We start from the raw sequence: 21,566 nt of genomic DNA, 5'->3' as shown, positions 1-21,566 counted from the left end.
GAATAGAAAATAAATTACTGAAACATACTTTTTGCTCTTGGGACAAATTAGAAATAACATCCTAGACTTAATACTATAATTGCAAAATCACGTTTCAGGAATAATAAATTAAGGCTATAAACACATTATAAAATTACATGAATAATAGTGGATAATATTGTTCACGTGCATTGCACGTGTCAACAAAACTAGCGACGGCCATAAAAACGTGGCGGAGTGAAGTGGCAAGTCTAGAAACCATCGAAACAATCACAGAAGATTTGACAGTAACAAACCAGAGATAATGGGAGTGGAGAAGCAACTTATCAGGCCCGGCAACGGTCCCAAACCTGCCGCCGGTCAAACTGTCACCGTCCATTGCACCGGATTTGGTTAGCCACTTTTTTTTTCCTCGCTGTTACTTACTACACCCTAAAATTTTCAGTTATTCTCATTTCTTACTTTAAACTTTTTAGCTGTTTGGTATCGGAGAAAATGTTGGAAACGAGAGATTTTAATTTTTATTGTGCAGTTACTTTATGCTTTATGCTCTATCTCTGTAGTTGTATTTTATTTTCTTTAATTTGGGGTATTAGTTCCTATATGCTAAAATTAGGGTTTGAGTTGCCAAAAATATTAAGTATTAATTACTGCAAGGTGAATTGAGAAATCAAAATTTTATGGCACTTGCGTGAAGTATTGGACAATATGTAAAATGGACGTGCTAGAATAGAATTGCATCCTTGTGCATGATTTAGCTCTACCATGTCCAGAACCAAAAACAATATTACCAAATTAGATGTTCAAAAAAAAAAAAAAAAATAGGCTTTTTGGGAGTAGTAGAGTATGATGTAAATTAGTTGGCCTTCTAGTAATATAACACAGTTTAATATTCTTCTTCCTTGCAGGGAAAAATGGTGATCTTTCTCAGAAGTTTTGGAGGTGAGGATTTTTTTTTTTTTTTTTTTCAATTTTTGTTTGTTTTTATTTTTTTGGGGTAGTTTTACAAGTTTGAGTAAACGGGTGTCTGTATTGGTCTTACATTTTCTAAATAAAATGTATTTTTTTTTTTTTTTTATTTCATTGCAGCACAAAGGATCCTGGGCAGAAGCCTTTCACATTCCAGATAGGCAAGGGAAACGTTATAAAAGGTAAGCCCATTAGAAGTGGATTGTTTTCTTTGTGAATGGCGATCCTATTTGTATGATTTTGCCATGTTGTTGTTGGAGGAATGCTGCTCTATTATCATGAATTTCTGTCAATGAAAGAAAGAAATAGATTCCAATCAGATGATTACTGGGAACCTTGTTTTAAAGCTTCTTGACCTAGTTGTTACTATAATGCTTCTGTGTTTTTATTCAATTTAGCAGGATCGTGCATGTGAATGATTCGATTGTGGACTGGAAAATATTTGTAATAATGATTCGGTTCTGGACTGGAAGAAAATATTTGTAATGTAATTACTAGGCTAATGCTTGTAGTTTTTCTCTGGCATTGCACTCCAATTCACTCCATTATTCTGCTTTTTCTTATGTAGCCTTTTAACTTCCTATCGCCTGATAAAGAAGAAGCCTCTCCTGCATTTCTTAAGAGATCAATTAATTGATATGGATGTCTTAAAATGTCTGGATCTCCATTTTTTTTTTTTTTTTTTTTTAGGGATAATTTTAATCCTCCTGTCTCTTTGGTATATGTAGGAAATGCCACTCTTGATAAACAGTTCTGACTTATTAGTTTGGATGTTTTATGTTTATCAAAGGTGAAAAAATTATTTTTCCAGTTTCCTTTAAGTAAAAGTTAATTAAGAAACAGGTTTATAATCACAAAGGCTTGGATTTATTACCAATTTCTAGTTCTAGCCTAAACTTTGACAATACCAAATTTTGCCTATATTTTAGTTATGAAGTGCAAATGCAGCGGGGTTATAGAAAATCATATGTTTATATCCTAAATCAACTGCCAATGGCTGTTTTAGAAGCATATGCCCATATAAAGAATTATCTACTGTCCTAAAATACATGTTTTGATCCCACAATTATGCTTTCCCCAAAGTTATCTACGAAATGCCAGAGAGTTGAAGGAATGAGATCCCATGCCTCTTTATGTCTTAGCTATAGAGTGGGAACCTTTCCAAGCATTAACTTCTAGTTCCGTGTTTTCCTTGAGATTTTAATATGCCAAGGAAATTCTTACTCACTTACTACAACAAAAGGATTATCCTCACTGTCTTTATTAAAATGTCTATTGTTACTATACATGACTAACTAAGTCTCTGAAGCACTTCCATTTTTCCAATGAAAAGAGTTCTTTCATTGCTTATCCTCTAACTCCATTTAAATAAAAGGTTTTTTTTTGTTTTTTATATTCCTTCTTGACGCCCATAAAGTCTTATGTTCCTGTACTAATGCATTATGGAATTGCACTCAGTTTTCAGGTTTCCTTCTGAAAACCTAGTTCCACATTACTTGACTACCACTAGCATGAAAATAATTTCTTTATCATTCATCTCAGTTAGAAATTATCTTAAAAAGGATGCCAGGATCTGAATTTGTTTGGATATCTCTAGTTAATGAGATCAAGTCTTTTACGGCAAGCCCTCTCATTCTATGTTTGTCTATGCATCTTCCTGTGAAAATTTGATAGGATGTAACTTGGTTTTTTAGTCAGAGAACTGATTTATCCTGTTCAATCAATTTATAGGATGGGATGAAGGTGTCTTGGGAATGCAAATTGGAGAAGTCGCTCGTCTGCGGGTACTACTCAATCCTTTAAATTGTTTTCTGTGCTGCTGTTATCTATTTTAGTAAAGAATCTGTTCCTAATGCATAAAGTAGAGTAATAATAACTGATTTAAATGTCTTTGGCGAAGACCTGGAACACTAATGCTCGCAATCTTTTGTTATAATTATCTTTACTAACTCGCGGTGCTACTCATTGCTGATAATAGCCCTCCAACTTCACACTAGACTTTCCAAGAAATTCTGAGATTATGATTGCTTATATGTTCCTAAATTTTGCAACTAGCATTTCTGAGTCTTTAGCTGCTTGCTTTGACAAATAGCTGACTGTAGTCACCAGAGCTGTTTCTCTGACATGGATTCATGATTTGGATTTTGTAATATCATTTGCTCATTCTCTGCATGACTAGTTGATAATCTTCTTTAATGAATTTTCAGTGCACTCCGGATTATGCTTATGGAGCCGGTGGATTTCCAGCATGGGGAATACAACCAAACTCAGTCCTGGATTTTGAGATTGAAGTCCTGACTGTGCAGTGACGTCCTGGTAGGAGTTGACAACACTTCTAGAATTATATACCATAATATGAAATAATCTAAATAACCTGTCTTTCTTCAACGTGTATGAGTGTTGTCTACTGACTTGTTCGATTAAGACGAAGATGAAGTACTCAGTTCTGTTCTATCTGTGATCAAGTACTTTTAAGCGTGGTGTCCATTTTCATTATTCGCATAGACATTTTTGTACCAAGTGTTTCTGATATGTATAAAAGGTTCCCAACGTTGGCGTTTAAAGAAGAAAACGTTAGTAATACCGTAAATATCCCGCTAGATAAAACTTTGGCTAATAGAATGATATTCAAATCTTAAAGAAGCAACTGTAGTTTTTAGCACATAGGAAATTAAACAGAGCCGAAAAATGTTATGAACTAAAAATATTATGAATTGCATAACAAGAAGTAATATTTTTGCTTTTAATAGTTTTCCTTAAATTGATAAAAAAATTGTCGAATTCTATCATGAGTAGTGTCATCTAGGTTTTTATTTTTCTCAGAGATTGAAATTTGAAAATGTCTCATTCCTTGCATCTTTAAAACAAGTGATAAGACCTGATTTATGTAGCTGCTACTTACATGCACAAAACAAGTAATCTATAGGCAATTTCTTAAAGATGGTGCAACAGAAATCCAAAACCATATTCAAGAAAGACCGAGTACAACTCCAAAAAACATCAACTTGATGATAATGGAGCCTACAGAGCATGTGATATTAAATATTTTTTTTAGTGCGTCAAACGAGTCTGCTTACATGCATTTATGTAAAATAGTATGAAACCGTCTTGAGTCAAAATCTCAAACTTAGCTAATGTAAGCGCGTTTAGCATTCAATATACTCCGTAGACAATTCAACAGAAGCTCTCTATATATAAGCACCCATTACTCTCTCAACTCTCACTACACTCGCCATTCCTCTTCACTATTTCACTTGTCTTTTCTCTGTTTTCTTATTATAATTAACGTACTCAATAACCATCTTTTTCATATAAAACTTCCATTAAAATGGGTTTGAAGGGTTTTGTTGAAGGTGGTATTGCCTCCATCGTTGCTGGAGCTTCCACACACCCTCTTGACCTAATCAAAGTCCGTATGCAACTTCAAGGTGAATCCCAACTCCCAAATCCACCTTCCCTTCGAGCTTACCGCCCTGCACTTGCCTTTAACACGGTTGCCACTGCCAATATTTCACTCCCAACAACTTTGCAAGTCCCTGCTCCGGCAGCTGCTCGTGTTGGACCTATTTCTATCGGTGTACGTATCATTCAATCTGAAGGTGTCGCTGCTCTTTTCTCTGGTGTCTCCGCTACTATTCTCCGTCAAACCTTATACTCCACCACCCGAATGGGCCTTTACGATATTCTCAAAAAGAAATGGACTGACCAAGATACAGGAAGTATGCCACTTGTACGCAAGATTGTTGCTGGACTAATCTCCGGCGGTGTTGGAGCCGCCGTAGGTAACCCTGCTGACGTGGCGATGGTACGCATGCAAGCTGATGGACGTTTACCAATTGAGCAACGTAGAAACTACAAAAGTGTGTTTGACGCTTTAACTCAAATGTCAAAGCAAGAAGGGATTGCTAGCCTATGGCGCGGCTCAAGTCTTACTGTGAATCGTGCCATGATCGTGACAGCATCGCAGCTCGCATCATATGATCAAATCAAGGAGATGATATTGGAAAAGGGTGTGTTGAGCGATGGGATTGGAACCCACGTGACGGCGAGCTTTGCAGCTGGGTTTGTGGCGTCGGTGGCTTCAAACCCTATCGATGTGATAAAAACTAGGGTTATGAATATGAAGGTGGAGGCAGGGGCAGAGCCGCCGTATAAGGGTGCATTAGATTGTGCAATGAAGACCGTGAAGGCGGAGGGACCTATGGCCTTGTATAAGGGATTTATCCCTACAATTTCTAGACAAGGACCTTTTACCGTTGTGCTCTTCGTTACGCTTGAGCAAGTACGGAAAATGCTTAAAGATTTTTAATCGTCATATTAATGAGACAAAATAAAATCATATCTGTGATTTATAGATTCAGATAATTGTATTCTTTTGCTTTTGATAGGCATGAATGAAACTCTATAATTGCTAGAGAATAGTCCTATTTAGAATCATGGAAGTCAACCGATGAAAGAAAAATGAGAATGAATTGGTCAATTATCTATCTTATGAAATTGAATTACAGTCTGCTTTTGAGGACCAATGAACTTGAAACTGAACCATACTATTTCTACATAGCTAATCAAACAATTAATTGCTTGCTGAAGAAACGATGCAAGTCAATTCCAGAAACCCAAAGAATAGTGAGTTACAAACACACACCATCTACAAGAATGATACAGTCAACATAAATATAACACAACTATATATAAAAATTAATCTGCCCAAAGAACAAACATCCAATCTGATGCTATCCTTCTGTTGAATTTTTCTTTTTCCTAGTTCATTTACATGTTTTCACTCTTAAGTTAGGAGTGGTATTCACGATCAAGAGCGGTGATTTTAGATTTTGAATCCTGATCTTACAGGTAAAATTTGTTAAAAGTATATTTCCGTTGAACACTTTAATATATACATAGGAGAATATATAAATTCATACTTCGACTTTATTATTTTAACTCTATGACATTTTCAACTTTTACTTTAATCCATCAAATACTTCAACTTATAAAATTACTTTATTAAACACTTCAATTTTCAAATTTATTTTATTAAACGCTTTAACTTGCAAAATTAAATTAATTAAACACTCATTAAAAAGTTGAAATTTATGAAAATTATTATTCAAAAAGTCATGTTAATTACATATCAAGTCGATATTTTGCAGATAAAAATCAAAAATTCTAAAAAATGTTAATATTAGTATTGAAAAGTGTATAATTTTATCAAAATCTATAAATTCAAATGCATGATAGTTTATCCGCAAAGTTCAAGATTCCACAAAATTAAAATTATAAAGTTCGGAGCTTAATTTATATATTCAGCCTGTATACAGCAATCAGAAAACAATCACTGGCGATGTGATTAGCCATTATAATACACATTTACCATTATTACCATCTATCTATCCATTTGGTTGTTTATGGTATATATTTTGAAGAAAACAAACTAAGAATTGTACAAAGATTGAACTTTACAAGGTACAGCGAATAGCTAGGACTTTTACCTAAATCCTCTTATTCTGTTGCAAGTTGCTAAACAAAAATGGAAGTTAATTAGTCAATTCTATCACAATCTGCTTATGAAAATCATGCAACTTGCAATGCTACTGTCAACTTCACAACCTAATTCTTAACTCTCTCTCTCTCTCTCTCTCTCCTATATATATATATATATTATCTTTCTCTTTTTTAACTTTCCAAATATTATTGCTTTTTAGTAGTTTTCTTTATTACAACTATTATTATTATTATTATTATTGTTGGGTTAAGTTTGCATGATAGCTCTGAATTACTTCTACCACTATTGAATCAAAGATTATTTTTAGTTTTCTTTGCAATTATTAATAATTAAAGTTGCATCATAATAATTTCCATTGATGAGCAATGTAGTTCGAAACTTGACCTATTTGAAATATTATATACAGTTTTTTCCTTTTTTCAAGAAATTTCAATACAGATTGTTAAGACTCAATTATAACATATATATATGGATTTTTTAAAATGAATTATCTTTTTATAAATTTATAAACTTGATATATACATGAACACTAACATTTACAACTTTTAATTTAATTAATGAGAAATAAAAAGGAATATCAAAAATTTAAATGGCTGAAGATGAAGCAGCTACTTTCGAAGTAATAGAAAGAAAAGCACCGACTAGGGATTGGACTTGCCAATCGATTCATAACCTTTCGAACACAAACAATATCTATTCAAACTCTCTTTACTTGTAGGAGTATGTTTTGGATTTGTCAATTATGTTAGTGAAATTAAGGATTATAACGTTTTGTCACTAATAGTTTTATTTCATTGCTTTGGACAAAGAAAGAAAGAAATTGCACAACTTTGTCTCTAATTATTTCTCTAAAATTTCATTAATTATATCTCAAAAAAATTACATTAATTGTAATTTAAATTTAGTTTTAGGCTCCATTTATTTCCGTAAAATAATTTATAGGAAAATATTTTTCACAAAGTTTTTACGGTTTAAGGTGTTTAGGAAAATAAATCAACGGAAAATTACTAAACCGGCATTGTATTGACTCACTCTCATCACATTTTCTATTTTATTTACCATTAGTAACCAAAACAAAATTAAAAAAAGAAAGAAAGATAGAAAGAGGGTTGTGGTTACTTGGTCACAAGGCATTAACACTTTTGAAAAGCACATACAAACATTGGTATAAGCAATCAATGCAAAAAGCACTATAAACTTCACAAAATATAACTACTTGTGAAATTAATTTCATTATTATTATTATTATTTTAATAGTGTTTGAGTGGAAAAAGACTAGAGGGGTTCCTCATTTAGCTGTGTGATTTTTGTTCCCTCCACTTTAAGCAACACATTAGGAATTAATCCTTGGGATTTGGTTATCCATATTAATTAATTTATAAATAATACTATCATATTTTATTTAGTAATACTTATCACATTTAAAATTTTATGTCTTTAAGAAAATTATTAAATTTATCTATATTATAATAAATTATTGAATAAATTTACTATAGTACCCTTAATTTAATATATCCAAATACCAAATTAAATTTTAGACTCTTCAATTATTGGTCATATACAAAGGATAAACATGGAAAAAAAATTTGTTACTCTTTAAAACCACAAATGTGACAAATATTTAAAAATAAATTATTTTTTCAAATGTAACAAATATTTCGAACCAGCAAAGATAGAGATTTTACAATGGAATTTGAACTTTGATGATGAGTAGACTTAAATAACATTAAGTTACCCTCACACTAAGAGATTAATCATAAATATTTTATTATTAAATTAATGATAGGCAAAATGTCAATTTTTTTTTTAAAATTAATTTGGTAATGATGAATTTTAAATTACCAATGAATGAAATGGGTATCTAGCTATGAGTGATTTGGCACATGTTTATGTCTTTCATTTCATGTTTTATTATTATTGCATGTGGTTGTTGTTATTATTAGTTTTGGTTAAGCTATTATTATTATTATTATTATTATTAATGGTAGTTTCTTGTTTGTGGAGTTGGTTACATACTTAATAATATATGAGATTGCCAAGATCTTTTATGAAAGGATTTTTTCTTCTTTTTTTTTAATTTCTTAATCCAAAAGTCAAAAGTTAAAATAAGTTCCTCGTTGATTTGGGATGAGGTTTTTTTTTTTTTTTTTTGATAATTCTTCCATGTCTAAAGCTAATTTTAGGAAATAAATTAAACTTAGTCCATTTTTTTTTTTTTTTTGATATTCATGTTTCGGTGTTAAGGGGTGTATTATACCACATTTGAGCAATCCTCCTTCTCTAGAGTTAACTGCTGGGGAGTGAATTATGCCCGATTCATTCTATATCAACTTATATTTTGGACAGACCGGGTAGGTTGATGTGAAAGTTTGTAAGGTTAAACTTATTTCATCTAGGGGATGGGTAAAAGATAATGTCGGAATATGGAAAATGTACAAACGAATTTTTACCTTAACCATAGCAAGATGGAACTTTAGACTTGGGTTGTTAAAAGGGTAACCTAACCCAATTACTATTATTAATTACAAAACTCAAGCCTGCCTATGGGCCCATTAATTACTAAACCCAATTACTATTATTAATTTTTATATTCATATTAAAATTTAATTTTATACTTATTTATTATATTTTTAAACAATCACAAAGTAAATATTATTATTGAAATTTTTTATACTAATCTTTTTAAGAAAATTGACAATTCATTACTAAAATTTGAATACATCATAATATTTCTGGAGAAATAATAAAATACAAATATATAATATTAAAATATTTTTTTGAAAATGGTCTTATTTTTTCAAATAGGACATAAGAGAAACTTTCTACAATTTTATCACCAGGTTGAGTTCATCTCATTATTTTGTAGTAAATTATTTTTAAATATATTTTTATATATAAAATTTTTAAAAAATATTAATAATAACATCCAAATCTTAATTCATAAGAAAAAAAAAAAAAAACAACAACCAACGGTCAGCTCCAGACCAACAGTCAGCTCAAGACCAAGTTTAAGTTTTAGTTCCAAACCAGTTAAGATCAGTGTCGGTTATTTTAACAGTTGAGAAAGGTCAAACACTATTCTATAACAGTTAAATTATAAACGAAGGGCAGTATGGTCATATAATTTTCTATAAAATCTCTCAGCATTCCTAATCGAGCTCATTAGTCATTTCCTTGCATAAGCCTTCTTGAACTGAACCATACTGTTGACTCTCTCTTTCCTTCTCTGCAACCTTTCAGATTTTTTAAGATTTTGCCTCGAGTCAACTCTCTGTTTCTTTGGATCTGAGCAAAGATAGTTGTTTAATTTTTCGCTGTAAGTAATTTAATTATATTCTTTATTTTTCTCTCCCTCCTTGTTTCTTTCTCTCTCTTCTTTTGGTTTTTGAGTTTGGCTCGCCCTCTGTTTGATTGTTGAGACATTTCAAGGAAAAAGATTAGAAATTGGAGTTGATTTTATAATATTCTTTGTGGTTTGTTTATTATCTTTACATTTTTTTTCATTGATTATAATTGGGTTTTAGTGGAAACTGAGGATTTCTTGATAAAGTTATTGATTTTATGTATATCTCTAAGCTTTTTCTGCTTGATTTTGGGTTTTATTTTGGGTTTTACATGATGGCTCTATTTTGTTTCTGGTAACTGTCTGTTTCTAGGATTTATAGTTCTGATTTTTGGGAAGAGCTAGAGTGAGCTAGCCTGAACTGGTATTGCTTAATTAAGGTGAGATTATTATGTTTTCGTAAACTGAAACCACTATCAGCTTCCTAATCTGCCGAGACTCTTCAGTATAAAAAGAAAAAAAGGAAACTTGTAGTATTTCATTTTGTCATTTTCGCTTTCTGATTTTTGATATGCTTGGTTCCTTTTCTTAATAAATTTTTTCCTTAGCTTTTGCTTAGTTCTGAGAAATTTGGGAATGAAATGAAAGATATGATCATAATACAGATTACTTTTGTTAGGATTCTACCTATTTGTAATATTGGATTCAGAGATTTGATGCTCATGCGCTTACTGTAGTTTATATTGAGAAAAGCTAAAAGTATGTTCAGCCTGCTGCTTATGCCAAATTGGACCAAACGTACATAGTCTTCTCTTGAAGCTATGTTGTCAATATGCAATGTTCATTTTTTTTAACCTTCCTTTTTTAAAGTATCTGAATCGTTATTTAAGGTTTTAGATGAGGGATCCTTTATATGGTTTACTATAGCATTACAGTTTCTCTCTGTGATTATATTTCTGACCATTTAAGTTGTGTATAATTCTTTGCAGGAAATTTGAGTATCCATCTTGGTATCTGTGGTCAATTAATTGTGGAGTGACAGACGACAATATGCCTTGGTTAAGTCGATCAGTTGATGTGTTCCGCAATGTTGTTCGATTGAACTTATATTGCAGGGTTATTCTGTAAATTATTACTCCTACAGAACCTTAATCTTTAGGCGCTTGGCTTGTTACTATTTTCCAAACTGTTTATGTGATCCAATCACTTTTTGTCTTCTATTGCCCTATCTATAGGATTAGTAAGATAATTAAAAAAAAAAAAAAAACTTGGTTCAGTTGAAGTTTCTTCCAGTTTCCTTGTATGATCTTCACCTTTTTTAGTTCAAATTTCATTTCAACCTCACTTTGTTTCACTAATAGTCCAATCCATTTTTCATCTCCATATCAAGCTTTCCATTATTAGGCATTTGTTTTGTGGCATCAAATATATCTGAATAGATTGTAGTTCTGAGGGGTCAGAAGAAGTTATGGTGTGCCAAGCAGCAAGTCAAACAAGATTTCGGGCCTTGAAGTATGAGAATGGAATTGCTGGAAAACCAACAATAATAGTTAGAGTCATTGCATGCTATCAACCATTGCAGGATTGCCAGGTTAGTGTTGCTAGCTATTTATGCTTTCTTAATCACTTAATTGATTGTTTGTTGCAATCAACTAGAAAATTTCTTGATGCTATATATTGCATGTGGTTTTTCCAGCAATTAAATTTTTACAGAGAGTCCCCAGAACTTGTTTTTAATAGTCATTAAGAACCCATGATGATTCTTTGCATGTTTTTGTTCATTTTTCCAGGCTGAATACTTCAGACACTTGCTTAAACCTGTTACGTAGATTGTTTTGCACATTGTGTTAATAAAATCAAGCTGGAAGTGGTAGTTTCTCCTTTTCTGTGTTTTATTCCATTGTTCGTGAAAGCAGCAGCAAAATAATTCAATATTCCATATCAAAGCTCGAATCTTGGTATGTTTGGAATCATTTTATTGGTTCTGATTCTGAGGCTAAAATAACAAATAGTTCATTTCTTTATTATGTCTTTACTTTGTTTTAATGCAGGTAAGTCCTGTGGCTGGATGGTTAAGACCAACAATCCTTGGTTGTTCCCACCACGTTTTACTTTGCAATTGCCAGATTTCAATTTCATGAGCACATCAGTTGAGCCCGTGCAACCAGGATGTCTGCCTGCATATGTGAACCCAGGCACGTACACATTCTCTGCAAATATGACAACGGCGGGGGTTGTTGTTCCAAGTCTTCCAAGTTCGAAGGCACAACAAAACAATGGAGCCCAAGGCTTGCCTCGACCCCCTTCCATCCAGAATTTGGTTCCTACTATAAACCCATATCTTAGAGAAAACCTATCTGTGTTTTCTAATGGGTTTCCTGGGGAGGTTCCACCAAATGCTGTCCCTGGATGCCAACGGAAATTTGTTATTTTTGACCAGTCTGGGAATGAAACAAAGTTGATATATAGTTCATTTTTCCCTACTGCTACAAAACCTATTACCGATTCTTTTATGCGCTATGAAGAACATGCAGCAGCAAAAATGGATCAAATCAATTTCACAGTCCCAAAGTTGCAGGAGGTGTCAGATGAGAATCACTTGAGTGGTGAAGAAAGTGAGATGCATGAAGACACAGAAGAAATCAATGCTTTGCTTTACTTGGATGATAGTGGTTATGATGATGGCGGCGATGATGATGAAGTAACAAGCACTGGCCACTCTCCCAGTCTGATTAGAAGTTATGGGATGCGAGGACAAGTAGAAGAAATGACAGAGGAAGTTGCTGATTCTGATTGCCAAAACAAAAGGCAGAAATTGCTTGATGGCGGGTACAAAAGATCATCATTAGCGAACACTTGTAGTTTGACAAAAGTGGCGGGAGTTCATAGGTGTGATGATGATGCAAAATCGAGCTATGTGATTGGGCAAAACCGAGAAGAGGAAATGGTTGCCATTTTTGGCAACAAGCGATTGAAAAAGGATGAGGTTTGTGCAACATTAAAAGTTCTGGAGAGCATAATCCCAGGTGCAAAGGACAAGGACCCATTGTTGGTCCTTGATATAGCTATAGATTACTTGAATTCTTTAAAGCATGAAGCCAAAAATTCAAGGTGTTAATTACAGTTAAGTTTCACTCCCCTCTGCTTCCATATTAGAATGTTGGCTAGAAAGTTGGATGGAAAGAAACGAAGAAAAGTAGCAACCCAAGAATTCTTGCTTGAATGATTGATGAGTTTGAAAGCACTATAGTATCTTTTCTAATGTGGGGTACTTATTCAACTTTTTTCTTCAAGAGCTGTATATAATGTGCCAATAAACGGAGAGTAGTGGGATCAGATGACATATCAGTTTTGCTTGCAGGAGGTGAAGGGAAAAAAATGGTGTTTTGTTTGTTGACCAGAAATGATTATCTTTTAGCTTTACTGTGGATTAAAGCTTAACAGAAGTCATAAAGATTTGAACGCATGGGATGATCGAAGTAGTGGACTGTGCTGGAAATGAGGACTTTCTTTTCCCTGAGTGTTGAGAACCCCTATGGATTTAGTGCATGCGCGTTAGGTAATTAGGGTCCCACTATCCACCCTTGCTTTTCTTTGATTTTATATATATATATATATATAAAGATCTGCATTTGTCTTCCTCTCTTTACCCTCGTCCATGGTGGCATTAAACTCTATTAAAGTACCAAGAAAGTTTCAGATGGGACTACTGTAGAGAAGCATGGTGTCTCACCATGAAGTTGTGGGGGTCCACTTATCAAATTATCTCTTTACTTGTATGTTTTCACACGTGAGTGGTGTTTGAACAGTATATGGTGGCACCATGTGAAGTCCTTACTTTCCAAAATGGATGTGTCAGCTTTGTATGCTTCTTTCTGGTTGTGATTGTGAATTTGGTGCTAGTGATAAATGGAGTGGAGTGATTTTTTTTCATTTGAATAATGCATTTCAATTTGGCTGTTTTTCCCTTTTGTTCTTCTTATTGTCCTATGCATGGATGTTTTGTACATGCCCTTATTTAAAAAGAGAACATGATATGCTCTGTTTTTATGAAAATGTGTAAATGTGTTCATGTGACTTTGATGAGTATTGAGCAATGTGGGGGCTAGTGAATCTTGTGGTGATTTTATAGATGGTGCCTTTTGGCTATTTATGCTTTGTTCTGAGACTATCATAACAGGTTCTCGTGATAATACAGAAATGTTTTAGTTTTGACACTGTTAAAGGGGTAAAGTGGATTTACTCTTATTTATATTGTTATAAAGAATGAAAAGGGCAATAGGCTTGGTCCCTATGCATTGCTTTTGTCTTGTTTCAGAGTATAATAATATACACTTTTAGATTTCTTGCCAAAAATTATGGATTGCACTCGCATGGAAGGTGAGTAATTAGTAGTGTACTAGAATGGGATTTTGGTGGAACAGTGTCATATCATATTGTATTTCATTACTCTATTCATTCTCTCATTGCCTTCCTATCTTTGGCTCAATCATTTATCTCTCTCGGTACGTTTTCGTCAACCGTGTTTTTTAGTAGTTTTTACTCGCTTTTAAAGATTAAGATAATGATGTTTAAGAGTTAGTCCTGAAAAATACTATTAAAAGAATTAATAGCCATTAAATCAGCAAATTTTATCTGCTCTTAGTTTAATTTATAAAAATTTTTTATATTGCTCTTAATTTAAATGGTTAGCTTCGCTCTCGAATAATGCTACTAATAAATCGCCTATAGACAAACAATTGCATATGAAAGGTTCATCTAATGTTTTCGTCACTTCACGTAGATGTTTGTTAAGCACTCACTCCATGAAATTCCACCTTCTTTGTCAGGGAACATTGGCAGTGTCACTAGCCACATGATCTACTCAGGTAGTTTGTTTCTACTGGGTGGTGGCTGCATTATTCGAAGCTACATTATCTTCTAAAGCACTAGCCAAAGGCTTCAAGAACTATAAATCTAACACCTCTTATTTTTAAACTTTAAAGCATAATAATGCTTGATAGATAAAAATACCATTGGTCAATCACAGCACCAATTCATTGTGAGTGCTGACAAGTTCCTACCATACTATCTAGATGGCTAGCTTGTGTGTCAACCATACAAGTCAAGGCCTCTTTTGTTTTCTTGTTTTGTTTTGTTTTGTTTTGTTTTGATTTTGTCCTTATTTTAACAAGGCTTGTGAATGTGAATGTGTCATCTGCCAATAGTCTGAATAGTAAAATTACAGCCAATGAAGCCTTAGCCTAGATGGCTAGGCTAAGGTTGAGGTCCCAAGACTAATTTTGGCCATGCCTTCAATCACCTTCCCCAATATTAATTAGCATGTAGTTTCGATTAGGGGTGTGCAAACCGACGGTTTGGTTTTGAACGAAACCAAACCACAAAACTTGAAAAATTAAAAATAAATTTTGTTTAAAATGGAATGAAATCAAAATAAAGATTCGATAAATATCGATTCAGTTTTACTCAGAAATTAAATATTTTAGTATAATCGATCCAAAGATCGTACACCGAAATTATGAAAGATTTCAAACCAAGACCGAAACTGAAAATGGAATAACCAAATCACAAATCAAAAATAATTTGATTTGATTCGTTTTTTGATTTTTTCTAAAGTTTGCTCGCCCCTAGTTTCAGTGGGTTTAGAATACATTTATGCTTCCCTTATTGAGTGGAGACCTAATCAAGAATAGATAAATTAAGGTTTTACATGTCATGTAATCTTGGAAAGTTGAAATTTAAAAGATTGATCGGGAAAACACACTATTGTCCATTGCACTATAATGTTCAAACCTAAGGAACCCACTAACTCTCTCTCTCTCTCTCTTTCTCTCTTCCCTTTAACAGTGAATGATAATGATTTTAATTGCATAAAAATTATATTTTAAAATGCTTATGATGCTACTAAAGGTGGTAGAAAGCATGTGTTCCTTTGCTAATTTCTCTTTTCTTTTTCACACAACTCTCTCCTTCACTCTCTCCTTTTTCTTTTCTTTTCTTTTCTTTTCTTTTCTTTTTCTTCTTTATTTTTTGTTTTATATTCATTCTTCTTTAGGTTATTAAAAGGTAACATATACTAGGTTGATCATGATGTTGGTTCAGAAGATTAATGTGTATGTTGCTTCCTCAAAAGCACTAAATAGGAAACAAGGATGGTTTTTGAGATAGAAGAGAAAAAAATTTTGATAATTGAGTATCAATTTATTTTTGAAATATAACTTTTTTGATATTTAGGGTATTTTGAAAAATCAGTGAATAAAGAATATTTTTCTATTTAAAGAGAAAATTAAGTCATTTAAATTTTTGTTCCTTCATTTAAAATAAAAACATTGTTTAGTTTGTTTTAGAAAAATAACTTATTTTTAAAAAATATTTTTTAATAATGTATTTTTTGTAAAATTTATCGTTAATTATTAAAAAAATTTATATAAAAATGAGAAATTATGATAGTTTCGTTCATCAGTGGTGATAGCCTGTTATTAGCAATGATTCTATAATGGACACTATAGGTAGTTAATAAATTAATATAAATGTATATTTATAAGAATATAATAAATTCGTCTCAAATATTTTCACCCTTAAAAAGCAGAAGTTATTTTCTTTTAAAATAACTTAATTTTTCTTTGATTAGGGAAATATAATGATTGATTTTCTTGAGTACTCTAAACATCAGAAACTCCAAAAAAATTTTATTTAACTGTGACTAAATCCTGAGCCGGATTAACTGGATTCGAACCGAATTAGCCAATCCCTCATAATAAGGTCCGAATAGCGGTGATTTATACAAAAAATAAACAAATAAAATTCTTTGCTATTATTAAAGGCAAAACTTATTATTTCGTTAAAAATAATCTATCCATACTATATATAAATGTAAGAAAAGGAGAAAGAATAATGAGATTTTCGATATTGACTTTAATGAAATTTGGAATATCCTAAAATAACTTTAGTCGTAGCCAATTCGAAATTTACATTTTATACCAACGAGTGTTTGGATGAGTGGTTCGGCACTCTTCTCCCTTAAGTGATGTTAAGGGTTTGATCCATGTGAACGGAACAAATACTTGTTGAGAGCATTTTATCCTTTCTTGGGCGAATCCGGTGCGTGCAAGATTTAGTTTTAACTCTTCGGGATACTTGTTTTTAAGAAAAAAAGAAAAATTACATTTTATTATTCGATTGGATATAAATTTTAAATAAATACATATAAATAATAAAAAATATATATATTTTTTCTTTTCTCTATGGTTGTAGGAAAAATTCTGGGTTTATTTGTCGAAGATAGAACATTTCTTGTGTAATCTTTTTTATTAATTAATTAACTTATTTATTTATTTATTTATTTATTTTAAATTTGCAATTTAAATAAATAGAGAAATAAAATTACATCCTAGCATTATTTTCATTATAATTTTCATTTATTGACTTAACTATATATATATATATATATATATATATATATATATTTTTTTTTTGTCTATCAAGATCAAATTTCATTAAATTATAGCATTTTCAGTTAAAGAAATGGTTGATTTTTTAAATTCAAATCAGTAATTTTTTTAAAATAATTTATTTCTTCTTATATGTTGAGTTCTGAAAAGAGTTCTATTCTTAATAATAATTTTTTATTTTTTATTTTTTTTTGTTACTGAATTAATTTGTAACTATTATCACTTTAATTTAGTAAGAGATTTAAATCTACCTTGCAATAAATATATGGCCTCTTGATGATTACTTTTTTTAATATTTTTTTATCATATTCCATGTTTGTTTGACTTGAAAGAAAATAATATTTATAAAACTAGAAAAAACTATAACTATATATTTTCGTTTTAAGCCATTTTTTGGGTTTTCAATAATTTGTGTGTATGTGCATATGTTCATTTCTCTAACACACTGGATAAGTATTACTGTCAATATAGCCAAAATAATTATTATTATCAATTTAGATCATATGGTCATTTCTTTTCTTTACCCAGCAGTAAAAGCTAATTTATTATTATTTTTTATTGCAGTTATATATAGATATTGATTTAGGGTTGAAGGCAGGAGGTTGGATATTGAGTGATTACTTGATTTTCTTTTTAGGCACTTAGTAAGGATTTAAAAATCTACATTTATAAATTAAGAACCGGAGGATTAAGTCTAGTGATTGAGTTGAATTTATTTTGAGATCATTTCTTTATAAAAGAATAGAATTAAGTATATAAGAAGTAGTATTATAATTAGTTTGTACGACAAAATTCAATATAAATTAAACAATTGTATTTATTTTAATCTAAACAAAAACTTATATTTTAATATTATATAGATAAAAAAATTAAAAAAAGTATAAATATATAACGAGTATAGTCAATGTGTAAGATACGTCATAAAAAAGACCAGCAATAATAAAAATATCAACAATTATTAATTTAATTTTTTTGCCTACAAGTTGGATATTTTTTTTTATCATTTAGTGCAAAATTAGGTGATAATTGTTAAAAAAAAAAAGCTATCTTTTAGACAAATTATATATTGCAGTCAAATTGAGAGGTAATTTCTTTTCCTTTTCCTGTACAGAAAAGTTTCCGTTTGACGGGTAATTTTTAATGTCATACATGTCCCTGATGTATGCTGTAGTTTCACTCTTCGCACCATCAGGATACCATAAATAAAATTTAATAGTACAGGTTCGCTTGCTACTTCTTCTTTTATCTCTCGTAATACATAATACTTCAAATCGTTTTCTAAGTTCTATGATCCCATTATTGTTTATATATAACGCAAGGCCATGCAATGTATGTTTCTAATTTATATACATTCAAGACCAATTTGGCATTTGCGTTATCTGTTCGACAAAAGTTCTGAATCAAAGATTCTGTAGTCTGATGTTGCCTTATTGCTAGACAATGGTGGCCTTTTACTCTTTTATTTAGAGTGCTTTTACGTATGGACACATTATAAGCACCCAGTTTTGTCTCCCTTGACAAGCACTTTGAGCTGCCCCACTTTAATTTTGAAGGCCATCAGGTCCTAGTTAAGTTTCTTGTTGATTCAATCTGCATGAAGGGCTCCAAAGATTGTTGTAATTAGTCAACTGGGTTCCACTTTGATTGCATTTTGTAATTGCCAACATTCATTTAAATGATTAATTTATATGTGTTCAAATACATGAAGAAATGGTATATGTATGAATTGCAATCTTATATCTTCTTACCTCTGAGATTTTGACTAGATGAGTTATATGCATTGAGTGCTGATGGTCAGTAGTGCTTTGATAAAGTGTTATTAGCCTGTAACTGTGCTGAAATTGCTATGTTTATTGCAATTATATGGTTATATCATATATTCGTATATCGATAAGGTGAATTACTATTTTGTCTTTGTAGTTTAGTGAAATTCACAAATTAGGACCTCTGTTTTTGAAAATTAATTAAATAGCCCATTTATTTTGTTATTGCTCAACTAAATAGCAATGTTAAATCAAATCTGAGTTTTTTCTTTTATCCATTTATATTTTAAAATTAAATTATAGATAAAATTTGACAATTAAATTTGATTTCTTTCCCTCGAGAACAAAACAGAAATAAAGAAAAAGTGTGATTAGTTGATCCTATCTAAACTACTTAACAATTTTGTCTATTACCAATGTGGGAGTAAGCTAGCACCCAATCCAAGATTCAAACTTGAGTGCATTGGTTGATCAAAGATTTGCACTTTGTAACATTCATGATAGTTTGAGTACTATGATTAACATGTCTCCTGATAGTTTGAGTACAGCATCTAATTTATAACAGTCATCTGTTGTAGATTCACCTATTCCATGACTGAGATACCAAATCATCCTATTATCTCAATAGTTTGTTATGTTTATATTGAATTGATTGATTCTGTCCAACTGGATTTTCAGTTTCCATTAATTTATTGCATTCTATAATTAACTGTCTTGATAACCTCACATAATACCTGTGAAGATTGAAGCACTACTGCTGTGACTGTAGGTCGTCTTTTGTCAAATAAGAAAGTTTTCTACTTCTTTCTTATTTTTCTTGTAATCTTCAAATTTCTTGGTAGTGTGCTTGTGATGCATATTCTTGTTCTCTATTTCCTATGGTAAGTTATGCATGTGAGACGATGGTATTCTTCTTGCAAGCTATACTTGTTGCTGTGCTATAAGATCCAACTCTTGAGGCACATATTATCAACTTAGTAACTAAATACTGCAATAATTTTATTTATCTAGCTAGATATAGGTCTCTACAACCTCACTGCTCTTCCCTTTCCCACACTCCTTTTTTCTCTTTAAAGTTGATTTAAAAAACATAGCTTGTGGATTAGCTTTGGGAAATGGCTCTACCGTGGCAAGTAATTTTGTCTCCCAACTGAGCACTTGAAAGGTAATCAACAGCACCTTAAGCTCCTGGAATAAATACTGACCGCTGAAACTCATGTTGGGCTTTAATAAATTTTTGTTTCTCAAATTGGTGCCACTTCAATAAAAAATATATTTCCTACCGCAAAGAAAGATTTTTAAGCAGAATCCCAAGTTAAGCACTTAAATATAAGCTTCCATCAATCATGATTTAGGATTTATAGAAGCACGATGGAACTAAGTGAAGGACAGATTTTTGATATATGAAGTTTAAGCACCAGTACTATTACGTGAAGGACAGATTTTTGATACATGAAGTTCATTTATATATACAATATGTTTACTCCAACATAAGTATTTGTTATGTACCCTGGGAGCATCTATGCAAGTAGATGGTTGCTTGAATACTCTGTTGGCAAGAGCATTGGTGAGGAAGATTTCGCCTCAGGAACTATACCATGATTTTGGTAAGGTCTAAAAGAATGTTTTGGCAGTAACAACTTACCTGAAAGATGGTAGAAACTTTCCAAGCTAGAAATTACCATTTTTTTTTTTTTTTTTCACAACAATGCCCAGAAATGGTAGTGGGTCCTCCAGAAAGGCCATGGGACCCAATACTTTATTTGCTTGAACATGAGTTACAATTTGGACCTTCAAAATGAATTTTCTGTAACATATCATTGATGTGCCTGCCATTATTTACCTCTAAATGTGGCAATGCACTGGCTGGAGTGCTGTGAGGTGCTACACAAATACTGTTAGGTAAGAGCTATGGCGAAATTATCTTATATATTTACACTTTTCTGACATTTAAAATCTTTGTGACTTGAGCATTTTGCCTTGACATATTACATCAGTATATTTTTCATGTGAGGTGATATGTGATAAAAAAGGCTGTTACCTTATCGTCTATGTGGCATACTATCATTATTATGATTCATATCATCCTGCTGCTGTAGCCCCCAAAAAAATCATAGTTATGGAATCTGTTACAATATGACTGTATCATTTGTACTTCATAAAATCCAAGCAAATGTAATAACTAAGCTAATTGTCACAAACTTAGAGCTTAACTATTCTGCCGGTTCAATTTTGTAAACAGAATTCCGGAAATTATATCAGGGTAAATTAATCCTGTTTCCCTTGGGGCACCTCCTTCGAATTGAGGCTCTTGTGAAATTGTCTCTTTATAATTGCCGTGAGTTGCCCCCAAATCAAGCTCATTCTTCGCATGTTAGTGTACAGAGTTCAATTGTTCTGCTGTTACCTTTTCAGTTACCTCTTTAAGTATGTATTATAGTCAATATAATGAAATAAATTTGAAGGGATTAAGGATGAATACAAGATACTTGTTCTTTTTGGTGAATGCATGTGTTTCCGTGTCATTTATGAGGTCATATATGCCAATGGTTGTGCTGCTCACATCATTTGTTTGTTTTTGTGAATTTCTCACAAGGTAGGGAAGTAGGGAAGAGAGA

At 31.8% G+C, this 21,566-nt stretch overlaps 3 protein-coding genes across 3 annotated transcripts; all 3 read left to right on the top strand.

Annotated features, from left to right (window-relative positions):
* Nucleotides 1-213: 213 nt before the first annotated feature.
* On the top strand, nucleotides 214-3,423 carry FKBP12 (FK506-binding protein 12). Its single transcript, XM_012213797.3, has 5 exons — nucleotides 214-371; nucleotides 888-921; nucleotides 1,069-1,130; nucleotides 2,680-2,732; nucleotides 3,156-3,423. The coding sequence occupies exons 1-5, from the start codon at nucleotides 284-286 to the stop codon at nucleotides 3,255-3,257; spliced, it is 339 nt and encodes a 112-aa protein (XP_012069187.1). The 5' UTR covers nucleotides 214-283; the 3' UTR covers nucleotides 3,258-3,423.
* A 735-nt stretch (nucleotides 3,424-4,158) lies between these two features.
* Nucleotides 4,159-5,367, top strand: LOC105631623 (mitochondrial uncoupling protein 5). Its single transcript, XM_012213796.4, has one exon. The coding sequence runs from the start codon at nucleotides 4,277-4,279 to the stop codon at nucleotides 5,255-5,257; it is 981 nt and encodes a 326-aa protein (XP_012069186.1). The 5' UTR covers nucleotides 4,159-4,276; the 3' UTR covers nucleotides 5,258-5,367.
* A 6,191-nt stretch (nucleotides 5,368-11,558) lies between these two features.
* LOC105631622 (transcription factor bHLH143) lies at nucleotides 11,559-13,667 on the top strand. The gene is given in 3 exon segments (XM_020678289.3): nucleotides 11,559-11,692; nucleotides 11,786-12,840; nucleotides 12,842-13,667. Coding segments are annotated over 2 exon segments (1,059 nt in total). The 5' UTR covers nucleotides 11,559-11,692; nucleotides 11,786-11,802; the 3' UTR covers nucleotides 12,863-13,667.
* The last annotated feature ends 7,899 nt before the right edge of the window (nucleotides 13,668-21,566 follow it).

The sequence above is a fragment of the Jatropha curcas genome, chromosome 6 (assembly GCF_041381405.1).
Source record: "Jatropha curcas cultivar XTBG-Jc1 chromosome 6, XTBG_Jcur_1.0, whole genome shotgun sequence".
NCBI lineage: Eukaryota > Viridiplantae > Streptophyta > Magnoliopsida > Malpighiales > Euphorbiaceae > Jatropha > Jatropha curcas.
The sequence above is the reverse complement of the archived record's forward strand: the minus strand, read 5'-3'. Positions and strand labels throughout refer to the sequence as shown.